This window comes from Odocoileus virginianus, chromosome 26, assembly GCF_023699985.2.
Source record: "Odocoileus virginianus isolate 20LAN1187 ecotype Illinois chromosome 26, Ovbor_1.2, whole genome shotgun sequence".
In the NCBI taxonomy this organism is placed as follows: Eukaryota; Metazoa; Chordata; class Mammalia; order Artiodactyla; family Cervidae; genus Odocoileus; species Odocoileus virginianus.
The window spans coordinates 24555971-24569176 of record NC_069699.1 but is presented as its reverse complement, the minus strand read 5'-3'; the positions used below and the strand labels follow the sequence as shown (position 1 = coordinate 24569176).

General features: G+C 39.7%; 1 protein-coding gene across 1 annotated transcript in view; it reads right to left on the bottom strand.

Annotated features, from left to right (window-relative positions):
* Positions 1-13206, bottom strand: part of CNTN3 (contactin 3) — a 382508-nt gene that overhangs the window by 167173 nt on the left and 202129 nt on the right. The window contains exon 5 of the mRNA XM_070455661.1: positions 6609-6704. Coding sequence (XP_070311762.1) covers positions 6609-6704 — 96 coding nt within the window. The remainder of the gene's footprint in view (positions 1-6608; positions 6705-13206) is intronic.

Genomic DNA, 13206 nt, shown 5'->3' with positions numbered 1-13206 from the left:
GTGTGTGTGCACTGTGCGGTGATGCTTAAAAAATATTTTAATTATATCAGTGCATCTAGGAAAAGGGTTTGGAGAATGCTGTCCCAGAATGCAGAAGACAGTAAGTCAGAAAACTGAAGCCTCCAATTTCTGTAAGCATAAGAAAATTTTCCATCAAGAAGCAAGAGACCTAGGTCTGAAGTCAAATTTACTGTTGTGTGTCTTTGGACAGATCACCTGATTGCTCCGAGGCGCAGCTGGTCGGTGCAGAATGAGAGTGATACCCCTTTCCTTGATGCCATCAGCAATAAGCTCAGCGTCTAGCTGAATAACAGCACTTATCTTACTGTCACTACTGTGTTAACCAGTCACCAGCAACCCCACCTTCTCCCTTCCAGTGGAGCCATAAGCCCTTGAGGACAGGTGGATTCCTATTTCCTATAGTATGAGTGCACTGAATTTCATTTGGGGAGCGGTTTGGGTGGTGTTCAAAAAATATTGATTTGATACATTCCTATCAAGTTTATCAGTAATGCTTTCTACTTTATTCTATTTAATGTTAAAATTATTCAAGTAAATGGCCATTTTTATTACTGTAAAAGTAGCATTATAAGATATAAATACCTTTCCTACATCAACAGATACTCAATGAATGCATGAATAAATCAAAACATGAATAAAATAGTTGGATGGGTAGGTGGGCAGATGAAGGGTGGATAGATGGATGAAGTAAGGAGGCATGACAGACTCAAGGAATACTTTTAATTCAGTTTCCACATTTAAATAATTTAGAGAAACTGGGGGTTTTTCATTTCCATTTCCAACTGCAAAATGAATGTGCAGGAATAAGAGTATTTACTACAATAGGTATTTCCTTGAGAGATTAAAATATTTCATTGTTATCCATGTAAATAGTAACTGAGGCTTTTGTGTCAACAGATTCAGAACATACTTGTCTAAATGTCACTAGGAACTTGTTAATATTTAGACTCCTAAAAATGTCGACAGCCACATCAACATTGGCATATACTCAAAAAACAGTTTTATAATTGAAAAATATTATTAATTCAGTCTAGAGATGGGTTCTCTTAACTCTTTGTCATGACATGTTAACATACCTCTGCCTTCCAGGCTTAGGGGCATTAAATGAGGAGTGATATTTTGTGGTGGAGCTAGAGCCTTACTCCTCAGTAACCCACCGATAATCTGTTGTATTTTGATTTCACAATTTGTGACAGTATAAAGTACCATGGTGCAACTTTCAGATACACCGTTTTAGGTAAGGGGAAATCGCTGGGTTCTCAGAAAAACCTTTCACACAGTGACCAGTGATGCAAATATCATGGAAGACAGAAAGCACATTTTGCCCATGAACAATCTATGTATTCTTTACCTCAAAGTTTTGTAAAAAGCTATTGTTGCTGTTTAGTCACTGAGTCGTGTCTGACTCTTTGTGACCAACTCTTTTCTCGCCTCTTTCCCGGGCAAGAATACTAGAGTGAATTGCCATTTTCTTCTCCAGGGGATCCAGACCCACGGATAAAACCCACATCTCCTGCATTGGCAGGCGATTCTTTGCCACAGAGATCCAGCCTGGGATCCAGCTACTAAGTTTCCATAAATTAGAAACCTGAACATTAGACTATAGTTCAAGGAAAAATGAGTGCCCAAGACAAGACAGTGCTAAGATTACACATTAACGTATTTAGGGAAATTATTGTTTGGGGTCAAAATCACATTGAAAATGCTTGGTAATACCTCATTCCCTTGAAACAAAGTCTAGTAGCTGGACAAATCTTTCCAGAACATTCCTAATCAGAAACTTTTCTTTACGTTCCCCCATCTAAACTATCTAAGTTAGCTTTCGTGTTCTGGTCCTCAGTAAAGGGGGGAAAAAATAAAAAGATGTTGATACAGAGGGTGTAAATCCCATGCCATCTGGTTATGTTGCTGACAGTTCTCACCTCTGTCACACCAGGATTTACAAAGCAATTTTTAGGATAAGCTACTTCAACCTCCACTACTTGTTTGGCATCCCACTCTCTCCTTTTCACATCTCAGACACTGTGCTGTTCTAAGTGGATGGCAGTATCCAGGGCTGTTATTGCAAGAAGAATATTCACAGAACACAGACATGGGAAACTGAATCAGACACCACAGTCATTTGCTTATGAAACACTGGGAAACACTCAGGCCTATTATTTATTCAGAATAAATCTCATCAGCCATTTTGGACAAAAATCAAGTCTTTGTTAACATGTGTGTATGCAATAACTTGATTAACCTATGAATTCCTGTCTAATTAGTACTTATCATGAAGGACTCATAAACCAGTGTTGTATCTTTATTTATACTAGGATAATTTTTTGTGTGCATTTGAATTTCTAATGGTCTTGTAGTGAAATCAGTAACTGACTGGTAATTATACTAATTCCCAGCTTTTCACACTACTGGTAACTAGAATAATAATTAAGCCACAGATAATCCCTGGCTGGTACCTTATTTTTGGCTTGCCAATTCCTGATCTTCCAGTTAATTTTCAAGAGTATACAAATCCCATTCGCCTTAAAGAAGTGCTGGATTATTCTGCAGAGATGATGGTGAATACGAAGTGGCAGAAAGGTCACAGAATGAGTGAGAGATAAGACTCCTGTCAAATGAGAGTAGCCTGCATTGCTTAGGAATTATGCGGACTCCCAAGAAACATTTCTAATTGTCACCCATCGTGAAACAATTTTTCTTTCTATGGCATCAAATAAATGGGGACTGCTCTTCAGCAAAGCAGCCCCAGGTTGCTGCTACTTTCCTATAAATTGTCTGCATACATAAATTAATTAAGGGAGTAGGAGGAACATATGCAGTTTCCGCACTTTGGGACTCCTGTTGAGGCTCTCCCCTTGCATATCTATCACCGTTGTCACTTATCCAGTTCCTCTCCATAATTCTAATCAAAAGAATCTCCTAGAAGATGATTTATTTCCACCAAGAGCCAGCATACTGCTTAGCAACTAAGTAGCACTCAGTAAATAGAGGGTACTATTATTTGTTGTTATTATTACTGTCATTACTATTATTATTATTTTGCCCCTGTGTCTACTCTGTCAGGCTATGACTCTATTAGAGCATATGACAGATGAATAAAATATGAGGGTATCTTCAGTAATCAGAAAGTAATAGTGACATTAAACATTTCTCACCAATGAGAAGAGACCAAGTAGAATGGAAGAAACATGGCAAAGTGAGTAAAAATAACACAGTGGTGAAGACAGAAAAGGGAAACTCATGTCCTGGAGGGATGATGGAGCTTTATGGGAAGAAGACAGAATGGATCGCAGCGAGGCAGCCAGTGCCCCACATCACACGTGCTGATAAACCCTGAGGTCATGGCTTCAGCTGCTCTATGCTGCCTCATATCCTGCCCTGAATTAGAAGTCTCCCAGTCCATAAGGAAATGAAGCAGGGTGGACAGGGTTGCTGTGGTCAGAGTTTGCTGTGATCTGTCCATGTCTGCACCTGTCTGCTCGATGCCCAGGGCATATCAGCTGTTAATTGCTTCTACCTCTAGAAACAGGATTTGCAGTGCATTGTCAAAGAGTACTTATCACTGGCCAAATCTAAAAAGATTCCTCTATTCATTTCATGAATATGTTCCTTTGTTAATTATTATTTACTGACTGCTTGTTATAAACCAGCCTTGTGCTGGGCACTTGGGTGCAGAACAAACTTGAACACAGGCTCTGTCTTCAAGATGCTCCCAAACCAAGGGGTCAGGGCAGTGGATATAAATTGTGTCTTGGCAGGCACAATATTAGGTAGACCTAGATCAATGACAATTCTGTTTTCGGTGTCTAAATCTGTTGCTCTGGTCCCTTTCATTTTCCTGCATAACCTAGCATGAAGGAAAGTATGCTTTTGTTGAGTTGTTTGTTCTCCGGTGCATGCACCGAGTTCTTAAGAGCTAATGCACCATATCCAGGCAGATTTCTTTCCTTCTTTGCCAACAATTCTACAGACTTCCATGGTCATCCCAGACTGTGAGCTTTAAAAATGAAAGGAGAACTATATGAAGTCACCAAAGGCAGAGAGAAATCAGTATGTCATTACATGAGGAGAGCTGTGATTGGTGGGCAGTTCTCCAATTTCATGACAGTAGAAATGTTTCATCTTGTGTAATGTTTTATCCAACAGCCTATTAAGACACTCTCACTGTGTGCAACTAAAAGTGCCCCTCCTCTGTCATCAGCAAGTGCATCATAAAAGCACTTAAAGAAGATCATCTAGGCAGGCTCATAAACTGGGTCAACATTTCCCAAATACATCATAGACAAGACTGCCCAGCTACTATTTTATGTTGATTTAAACAGTAAATTTTAGTCGTTTTGATACTTGCTTACTAGCTGTAATTCTAACACTGCTTTAGTGGTTAGTGGGAATCTAACACATCCCTCTCCCTTGTTTTTCTTTTTTTTTTTCTCATAAGGAAACCCTTTTCCTTTGAAAACTATGTCTTTCTTATCCCAGTGCTTGTCATTAGATGGAGCTGATTTCAGCCCTTTGCTGGAGGGAAAAAATCTCATAAGCAAGGCTGATCCAATTAAAATCAGGAGCCACTGAGCAACAGGCTGTCTGGTCCAAGAGGCTCTCCATGAGAGCCCGGAGTTGCCAGGGGCCACCTGTGCTACACAGGGAGTCTACAGAACAAAAGAATCAACACGGAGGGAAGCAGAGCCAAAAAATACCAAGAAAGATAAACTGCTTATGAAGCTGGCTAAGCTAGTGGTTCCAGTAGTTTGGGTTCTCAGGGAGCAAAGACTGCTGTTGCTGCTGCTGCTAAGTCGCTTCAGTCGTGTCCAACTCTGTGCGACCCCATAGACGGCAGCCCACCAGGCTCCTCCGTCCCTGGGATTCTCCAGGCAAGAACACTGGAGTGGGCTGCCATTTTATTCTCCAAGGTGTGAAAGTGAAAAGTGAAAGTGAAGTCGCTCAATCGTGTCCGACTCGTAGTGACCCCATGGACTGCAGCCCACCAGGTTCCTCCGTCCATGGGATTTTCTAGGCAAGAGTACTGGAGTGGGGTGCCACTGCCTTCTCTGGAGCAAAGACTAGAGTCTGGGATAAAAGATTTTGATTAATGACCAAAACCTGTGAATACAAGGAGGCAGAAGCAGGATCTGAGATCAGAAAGAAGTCAAATTGGGGTCATCCAAAAAAAGTCATGGTCATCCTGGCAGGTAGCTCTGGATTGAGCACTGCTCACCAGGACTGCCCAGTGTTAACAGGCAGAAATGGCTGACCACAAGACACCCTCCTCTTGTTCAGACACCAGATGCAGGCAGCACCTGGAAGGGTGGGACCATAGGCAAGTGGCTCCTGCAGCCAAGGAGACTGGGAAGGAGCTGAGAGCAGGAGCCCACTGGCTGACCCCACTGCCCACAGGAAGGCAGCGAGTTGTTCTGGGTGGCACATCTCCACGTTAGCCACACAGCTCTATAGAGAGCACGTGATCAACCCAGTTACATGAGCCAGTAAAACTCCCTGTTTTCTTCAAGTCACTTTGGGATCAGTTGCTTTTCTTGCTAATCAAGAAAATCTATGCTTCCCTTCAAAGTCAAAGATCTGATGGAACTTCATGATGTCAGCAAAATACATACTGCTGAATTAGACTGGGGAGCCCGATTTAAACTCATACCCACCAACACGTGGGCAGGGAAGGCAGAGAAGCCCCAAATTTGCAGTGTGCAGCTGACTCAGACATTTCAAATGATCAGATACTGAAGACGGGAAATGTCTTTTACTGGGCTGAAGGTTTTGTGATTTAAACTGCCAAGTCACCAACGGGCCATAAGGACTGGTTCAGATGTCAAGAAACAAATGGAGTCTAGCATGTTTTCATTTGAATAAGCTTTACTCTCATGGGAAGAAGACTTCAGTTTCCCCTCTGGTCAGGAGCCCGAGAGGAAAATCTAACCAGCACTCCAGGCTCTTAACAGGGACCAGGGCTTATTAAATTATTTTCATACGTGCAGAAGATCATTTTCACTCTTGTAGCTATTTCATTAAGCTCCTGAATTTTCAGCAATATTTCAATTTATACCAATGTAGCATAAAATTTGCAATTTCAACACCTCAATAAAAATGATGTGACTATATAAACATATTTCATTTTCAATACTTATTACATATATATCAAGAGGGCCAACAGCATATATCAATAATCATGTATAAGTGTGTGTGTATGAGGCAGGGGGGAGAGACAGAAAGAAAGAGAGAGGGAAAGAGAGGAAAAAACCCCAGAGACACCAATTTATGTCATGGTCTAAAACTGAATAACAAATGATAATAGTGTAAGGATGAAGCATTGTTCAGCACCATTAGGTAAGTGAAATGAACTTGATCTTGCCTGCCTTTAGACCTTTCTTGTTGGAATGAGTAAATCATGTTTGTAAACTTCTCTAGATAGACAGTGTTTTACTGAGTTTCTTATATTCCAACTCAGCTGGCAAAATACAATGCTTGGATTATCAAGTTTCTCAAGGTAATTTATGGAAGCAATAAGAGCACATATGCTGTGGGTCTTGCCCTGAAACTTATTTCATAAATATAAGAAGCAAAAACATAGCACTTGTTACCTCCAGAGTGTGGCGGGGGGCCGCAGAGCAGGACGACTCCCTGGCCTTCACGCACTGACACTGTACTTCTCATTTTGGTTTTAAAATTTTCAAGATCTGATTTGAAAACAAAACAAAACAGGATTTCAGAAAGGACCATAAATTTAAAATGTTCGCACAAGAGATATCCCTTTCTTTTTTAGGAAAATTAAAAAAAAAAAATCCCTTCTCAGAAACCTTAGGAGAACTTTCAGCATTTGCTTTGAGAAGGAAAATTTGGATTTTGATTTCTTTATTAATGTTTCTAGAAATTCAGTAATAAAAATAAAACTATATTCACTAACCCTGTAAATTAAATTCACATATTTCTTTTTATTTATAGTGAAAAAATACAAACTGTTTTTATCATTGCCCACATAATTATTTTTAAGTATTTAATAAAGTGATTAAGGCAAAAACTATTTTGATCACCAGTGATTATTTTTGAAAAGCATTTGATTTCTTCTAGTAACAATCCAGAATAGCAAATTCTAATTCATATTCTCCAGCTTACAGCATGGAGAAAATTTATGGGCTTCATTTTGAACAAAGCTTAACACTATGAGGAAAGAAAAGAAAAATCTGTTTCTTTAAACTCTGATTAAAAAAAAAAATACTGTGCATTCCACAGTTAATACACCATGAGGTGTCACTCTCTGTATCAGAACAATTGCACTGTCAATTTGTGAAAGAATATAGTTACTTCATAGCTTTTAAGGGTTGATATAAATTGCCTATGTGGTGACTACGAAAAGTAAGGCAGAGCATGAATTTTAAGATACAACTTCAAAAATTTCAACTTTGCCTTGAAAAATGCAAAAACCAAAACAACCACCTTCAAATTGATAAAACTACAAACTGTAGACACATATGAATATTCTAAGCACAGTAAATCAACACATCAAAGGGAAACAAGAAGCCCTACTTTATTTAATTTCATTGTTACTAAAAATAGTATTAAATTGTTAGATTATAAACATGGAATAAAACAATCAGCAAAACTCATGATATGTGTGACTATAAAAGGAGAAAACAGAGTGTTCATGGATTTACTCAGAATTTACCCTACAAAAATTATATAACATAGCATTATATCATCTTAAATCTATAACCAAAAGTAGTATTACTAAAACAGTAAGGCTCTTGAAATGTAACTGAGTTGAAACTGCAATACTGAAATGTTTTCCAAAGACTAGATAGAAGAGTACATCATATCAGAACGTTAGCCCAAACATGGAAAAAGTTTCAAATCATTATTTTCTGACAGCCAAGTGTGTATGATAATTTTTACTGATTTCTTGTACAATTCCTTGTTCTCTTCTATTATATATAGCTTCACATCATAAAATATATTCATCATTGATTTTACTTAGAATACACCAGAAAAGATAAAAGTCCTACATAAACTAATGTCTCTTCTCTTCCAAAGGTGAAAATCTCTTTGCCTAAACACTAACTATGTCTGTCCCTTGCTCTGCAGACACTGTCTCTCCAGAATATAAGGGCATGTGTGTGTCTGATTCTCTGCACCTTGTGGACTGTAGCTGGCCAGGCTCCTTCGTCCATGGGATTCTCCAGGCAAGAATTCTGGAGTTGGTTGCCATGCGCTCCTCTAGGGAATCTTCCCGACCCAGGGATTGAACCTGTGTCTCCTTCATCTCCTGCAGTGCCAGGTAGATTCTTTACTACTGCGCCACCTGGGAAGCCCCACAGTATATAAGGGTACGGTACATTATTTGGGGAAACCTGATGTGGCCAGTTCGTGGAGAATATGCACCGGGAAGAGCAAACAAAAAATAACTGTAGTGCTGTAAGTTTTTTGCCAGCTCTTTTTTTTTGAACCTTAGGGAGTATAGAGATAAAAGAAGTATAAACATCCAAAAAATTTCAGATTACTGATATATCCTGACAGATTACATATACAACCCCAAACCCAAGTCAAAGTTTCATATGGTTCAATCTTGACAAGAACTGCATTAGAACAAGGCCTGTCTAGGAGTCAAAATAAATAGGAAGTCATGCCAGAAATTATTTGGTAGAAACTTTTAAGATTTTTCTTCCTGTCTCCTAATTCTTGCAAACTCTGACATTATTCTGAAGCCTCCAAAGCCAGATTTCAGGAAACCAACATGATAAGGAGCATCTAAAAAGAACTAGAACTAGGATTAGAGCTGAACGTGAATTTCAGAAAGAGGATGGATTACTGGTTGCCAGTGTTTAGGGAAATTGGGGGCAGGACTACAGGAGTGGTTATAAAAGGGCATTGTGAGGGTTCTCGACCAGGAATGGATATACAAACTACATGTGATACAACTGTATAAAACTAAATACACAGAAACATACAAAGTAAGTATATATACAATTGGGGAAATCTGAATTAAAAATCAAAGATGGAGACTTCCTTGCCAGTCCAGTGGTTGACTCCATGCTTCCAGAGCAGGGGGTGCATGTTTGATCCCTGATCAAAGAACTAAGATACCACAACAAAGATAAAAGCCACCTCTCCACATTTTCTACTTTCTTTCGCCTTCTTCCACACCACCTACAGGCAGCAAGTGGCTCACCTTGACTGCCCTTCTGGCCACGTGCTGTGCAGCTCTAAGACATTCCAAGTTCTAATCACACCCTGGAGACAGTAACTCCCAAACTGACATTAAAGGCAGGAACGAAGAGCCAGGAAAGGTACACTCCTTGTTCTGATTGCTTTCTCTGTGAATATGCACATGGACCATTCTCGGTGTATAAAACAGTTCACCCTGACACGTGTTAACTTTCTATAAAGGGTCAGGTGTTCTAAGGGCTGCTCGCACACTTCACTTTCAAGTTGATCTCAGCACACAGAGAGAGGAAGATGAGGCCACAAGACGGCAGCAGTGCTCACGCGAAGGGTGAGCGGTGACTGACTTCCTCTGACACTCAGGAGCTCAGTTTGGAGTCTGAGTCTACTGGCTACATATCACTGATGCTGGTTTCTCTACGCGGATTCATCCGGGGAGGCTATCAAGCAGGATATGCGAAATGTCATATAGTATAACTGCAGGGCTAGAGTACACAAGTCTACCTCTGTAGGACTTAAAATCAGCCAAAGAATGCCTACCTACCGTTTCCCAAAAAGAAGCACTTGTTTCTTGAGTATCAAGGTGTGTTCAGCTAAGCAAAATGAGAAACATCACATACAATATGGCAGGGACAGAAAATAAAATAAAATCTGCACTGGTAAGGTCTACTACGGTGGGCTGGATGTTACAGAATGGCCTATACATTTTTGACCGAAGAATTCTGTATAGATCATTTATGGGACATGCTGGAAAAGGTCGTATGTTGAACTGGATATACATATGTGCAGTTGGCTATGTCATAAATACAAAAAAGATGACAGTAAGAGATGTCAAGGTTAAAAAAAAAAAAAATCCCCCAAAGAGGATTAAGATGGAACATACAAGTAGCAATAAATCTGAAACTGTGGCCAGCTGACTAAATGGTCCTAAAGTTTAAAAATTGAGAGCTCAGTCTCAAAACACCTTGTGATCACTTGCAATTAGAACACGAGAAACTAATAAAATCAGCATCACTGAAAACTGCATGTGAGCTTTACTACTTGTATAACACAATCCTACTGTATTCTATGAGGTGAAGTGTTGCTTTTTCAATTAAAATGCAAACTACTGTCTAGTAGTGATAGTTAAATTGCAAATGTAATACAGATATTAGCAATGTAATAGCTTTCTACACATAATTCCCTAAATTTCTTTAATGTTTAATACTGAAATGCTTAATGGTTTATAGTTACCAAATTAAAGCATTACCCCAACAGTGTCAACGACAAGATTGCTTTTGAAGGAATCAGAAAGCTTCCAGTAAGAGAAGTCATGCGCGTTTGTAAAAAAGCTAGGGAAAAAAAAAACCACAATGAACACACCCAAAAAGATAATAAAGATCAAGACTGCAGCTCAGTGAAGGTTTCTGTCTAAATCTCTCTGATACCAGATGTTATAAATAATGAAGAATCCCATGCAATGATCCAGCTTCCATGATCACAGGTATAATTTCAATTAGCTGAAAAATCTCAGTAAAGGAAGCCTTACTACAAAAAGAAAAAGAAAACTAGGGTTCTGGGGATGATCATGACTTTTCCTTTTTTCTAACAAAAGCTGAAGCCTCTGGAAGGCAGCCCAAATTCGCATATAACACAGAACCCACCGACTCTCATTCATCATCAGTATTAGCAAGACATAAACTTAACCATTACCTCCTGCTCTATATTCCGACCTCCAAAATTTAAAGCATCTCCTCCTCTTTTGTTCCCTTTCCTACTTCACATGTTAGTCAAATTCTCAAAATGTTTAATCAACAATGAAGTTACTAATGGAAAATTCTATCATGGCAGGCAATATGTATGTCCTGGGAAAATAAGTGTTTCCTTCTGTAAAAACAATGGCTTGCTCAACAAAGTCAATAGTATCTTAATTTTTCTTCCCCAAAAGCAGAGCCCAGAAAGACTTGAGTGTATATGGATGATTTTCTCAGGAGGTAAGAGAGTCTGAGGTGAGTAAAAAAGGGATGGAGGAAAAAATCATTACGTGGTACATGATTTACTACAGCCAATGAGGGCGTGATTCTACACGAACCTCTGGTAAGTGTGCAGAATGCTTCCTAGAACTGTCAGTTTGAAAGATGGGTGGGGAAGGGGGGTTCACCTTGGTTGTCCAATGATTAGGACTTCCCCTTCCAATGCATGGGATATGGGTTTAATTCTCGGTTGGGGAGCTAAGATTCCATACGCCTCACAGCCCCCCAAAAATAAAAAAACAACAAAACATGAAACAGAGGCAATATTGTTCAGTTCAGTCGCTCAGTCATGTTCAACTCTTTGCAACCTACGAATTGCAGCACGCCAGGCCTCTCTGTCCATCACCAGCTCCCGGAGTTCACCCAAACCCATGTCCACTGAGTCAGTGATACCATCCAACCATCTCATCCTCTGTTGTCCCGTTCTCCTCCTGCCCTCAATCTTTCCCAGCATCAGGATCTTTTCAAATGAGTCAGCTCTTCACATCAGGTGGCCAAAGTATTGAAGTCTCAGCTTCAACATCAGTCCTTCCAATGAACACCCAGGACTGATCTCCTTTAGGATGGACTGGTTGGATCTCCTTGCAGTCCAAGGGACTCTCAAGGGTCTTCTCCAACACCACAGTTAAAAAGCATCAATTCTTCGGCACTCAGCTTTCTTTATAGTCCAACTCTCACATCCACAAACGACTACTGGAAAAACCATAGCCTTGACTAGATGGACCTTTGTAGACAAATTAATGTCTCTGGTTTTTAATATTCTGTCTAGGATGGACATAACTTTCCTTCCAAAGAGTAAACATCTTTTAATTTTAGGCTGCAATCACCATCTACAGTGATTTTGGAGCCCAAAAAATACGTCAGCCACTGTTTCCCCATTTATTTGCCATGAAGTGATGGGACCAGACACTATGATCTCAGTTTTCTGAATGTTGAGCTTTAAACCAACTTTTTCACCTTTCTCTTTCACTTTCATCAAGATGCTCTTTAGTTCTTCACTTTCTGCTATAAGGGTAGTGTCATCCGCATATCTGAGGTTATTGATATTTCTCCCAGCAATCTTGATTCAGCTTGTGCTTCCTCGACCCCAGCATTTCTCATGATGTACTCTGCATATAAGTTAAATAAACAGGGTGACAATATACAGCCTTCACGTACTCCTTTTCCTATTTGGAACCAACCTGTTGTTCCATGTCCAGTTCTAACTATTGCTTCCTGACCTGCATACAGGTTTCTCAAGAGGCAGGTCAGGTGGTCTAGTATTCCCATCTCTTTCAGAATTTTCCACAGTTTATTGCGACCCACACAGTCAAAGGCTTTGGCATAGTCAATAAAGCAGAAGTAGATGTAATTCTGGAACTCTCTTGCTTTTTCAATGATCTAGCAGATGTTGGAAATTTGATCTCTGCTTCTTCTGCTTTTTCTAAATCCAGCTTGAACATCTGGAAGTTCACAGTTCATGTATTGCTGAAGCCTGGCTTGGAGAATTTTGAGCATTACTTCGCTAGTGTGTGAGATGAGTACAATTGTCCGGTAGTTTGAGCATTCTTTGGCATTGCCTTTCTTTGAGATTGGAATGAAAACTGACCTTTTCCAGTCCTGTGGCCACTGCTGAGTTTTCCAAATTTGCTGGCATACTGAGTGCAGCATTTTGAAAGCATCATCTTTCAGGATTTGAAATAGCTCAACTGGAATTCCATCACCTCCACTAGCTTTGTTCATAATGATGCTTCCTAAGGTCTGCTTGACTTCCCATTCCAGGATGTCTGGCTCTAAGTGAGTGATCACACCATTGTGATTATCTGGGTCATGAAGATCTTTTTTGTACAGTTCTTCTGTGTATTCTTGCCACCTCTTCTTAATATCTTCTGCTTCTGTTAGGTCCATACCATTTCTGACCTTTATTGAGCCCATCTTTGCATGAAATGTTCCCTTGGTATCTCTAGTTTTCTTGAAGAGATCTCTAGTCTTTCCCATTCTGTTGTTTTCCTTGATTTCTTTGCATTGATCA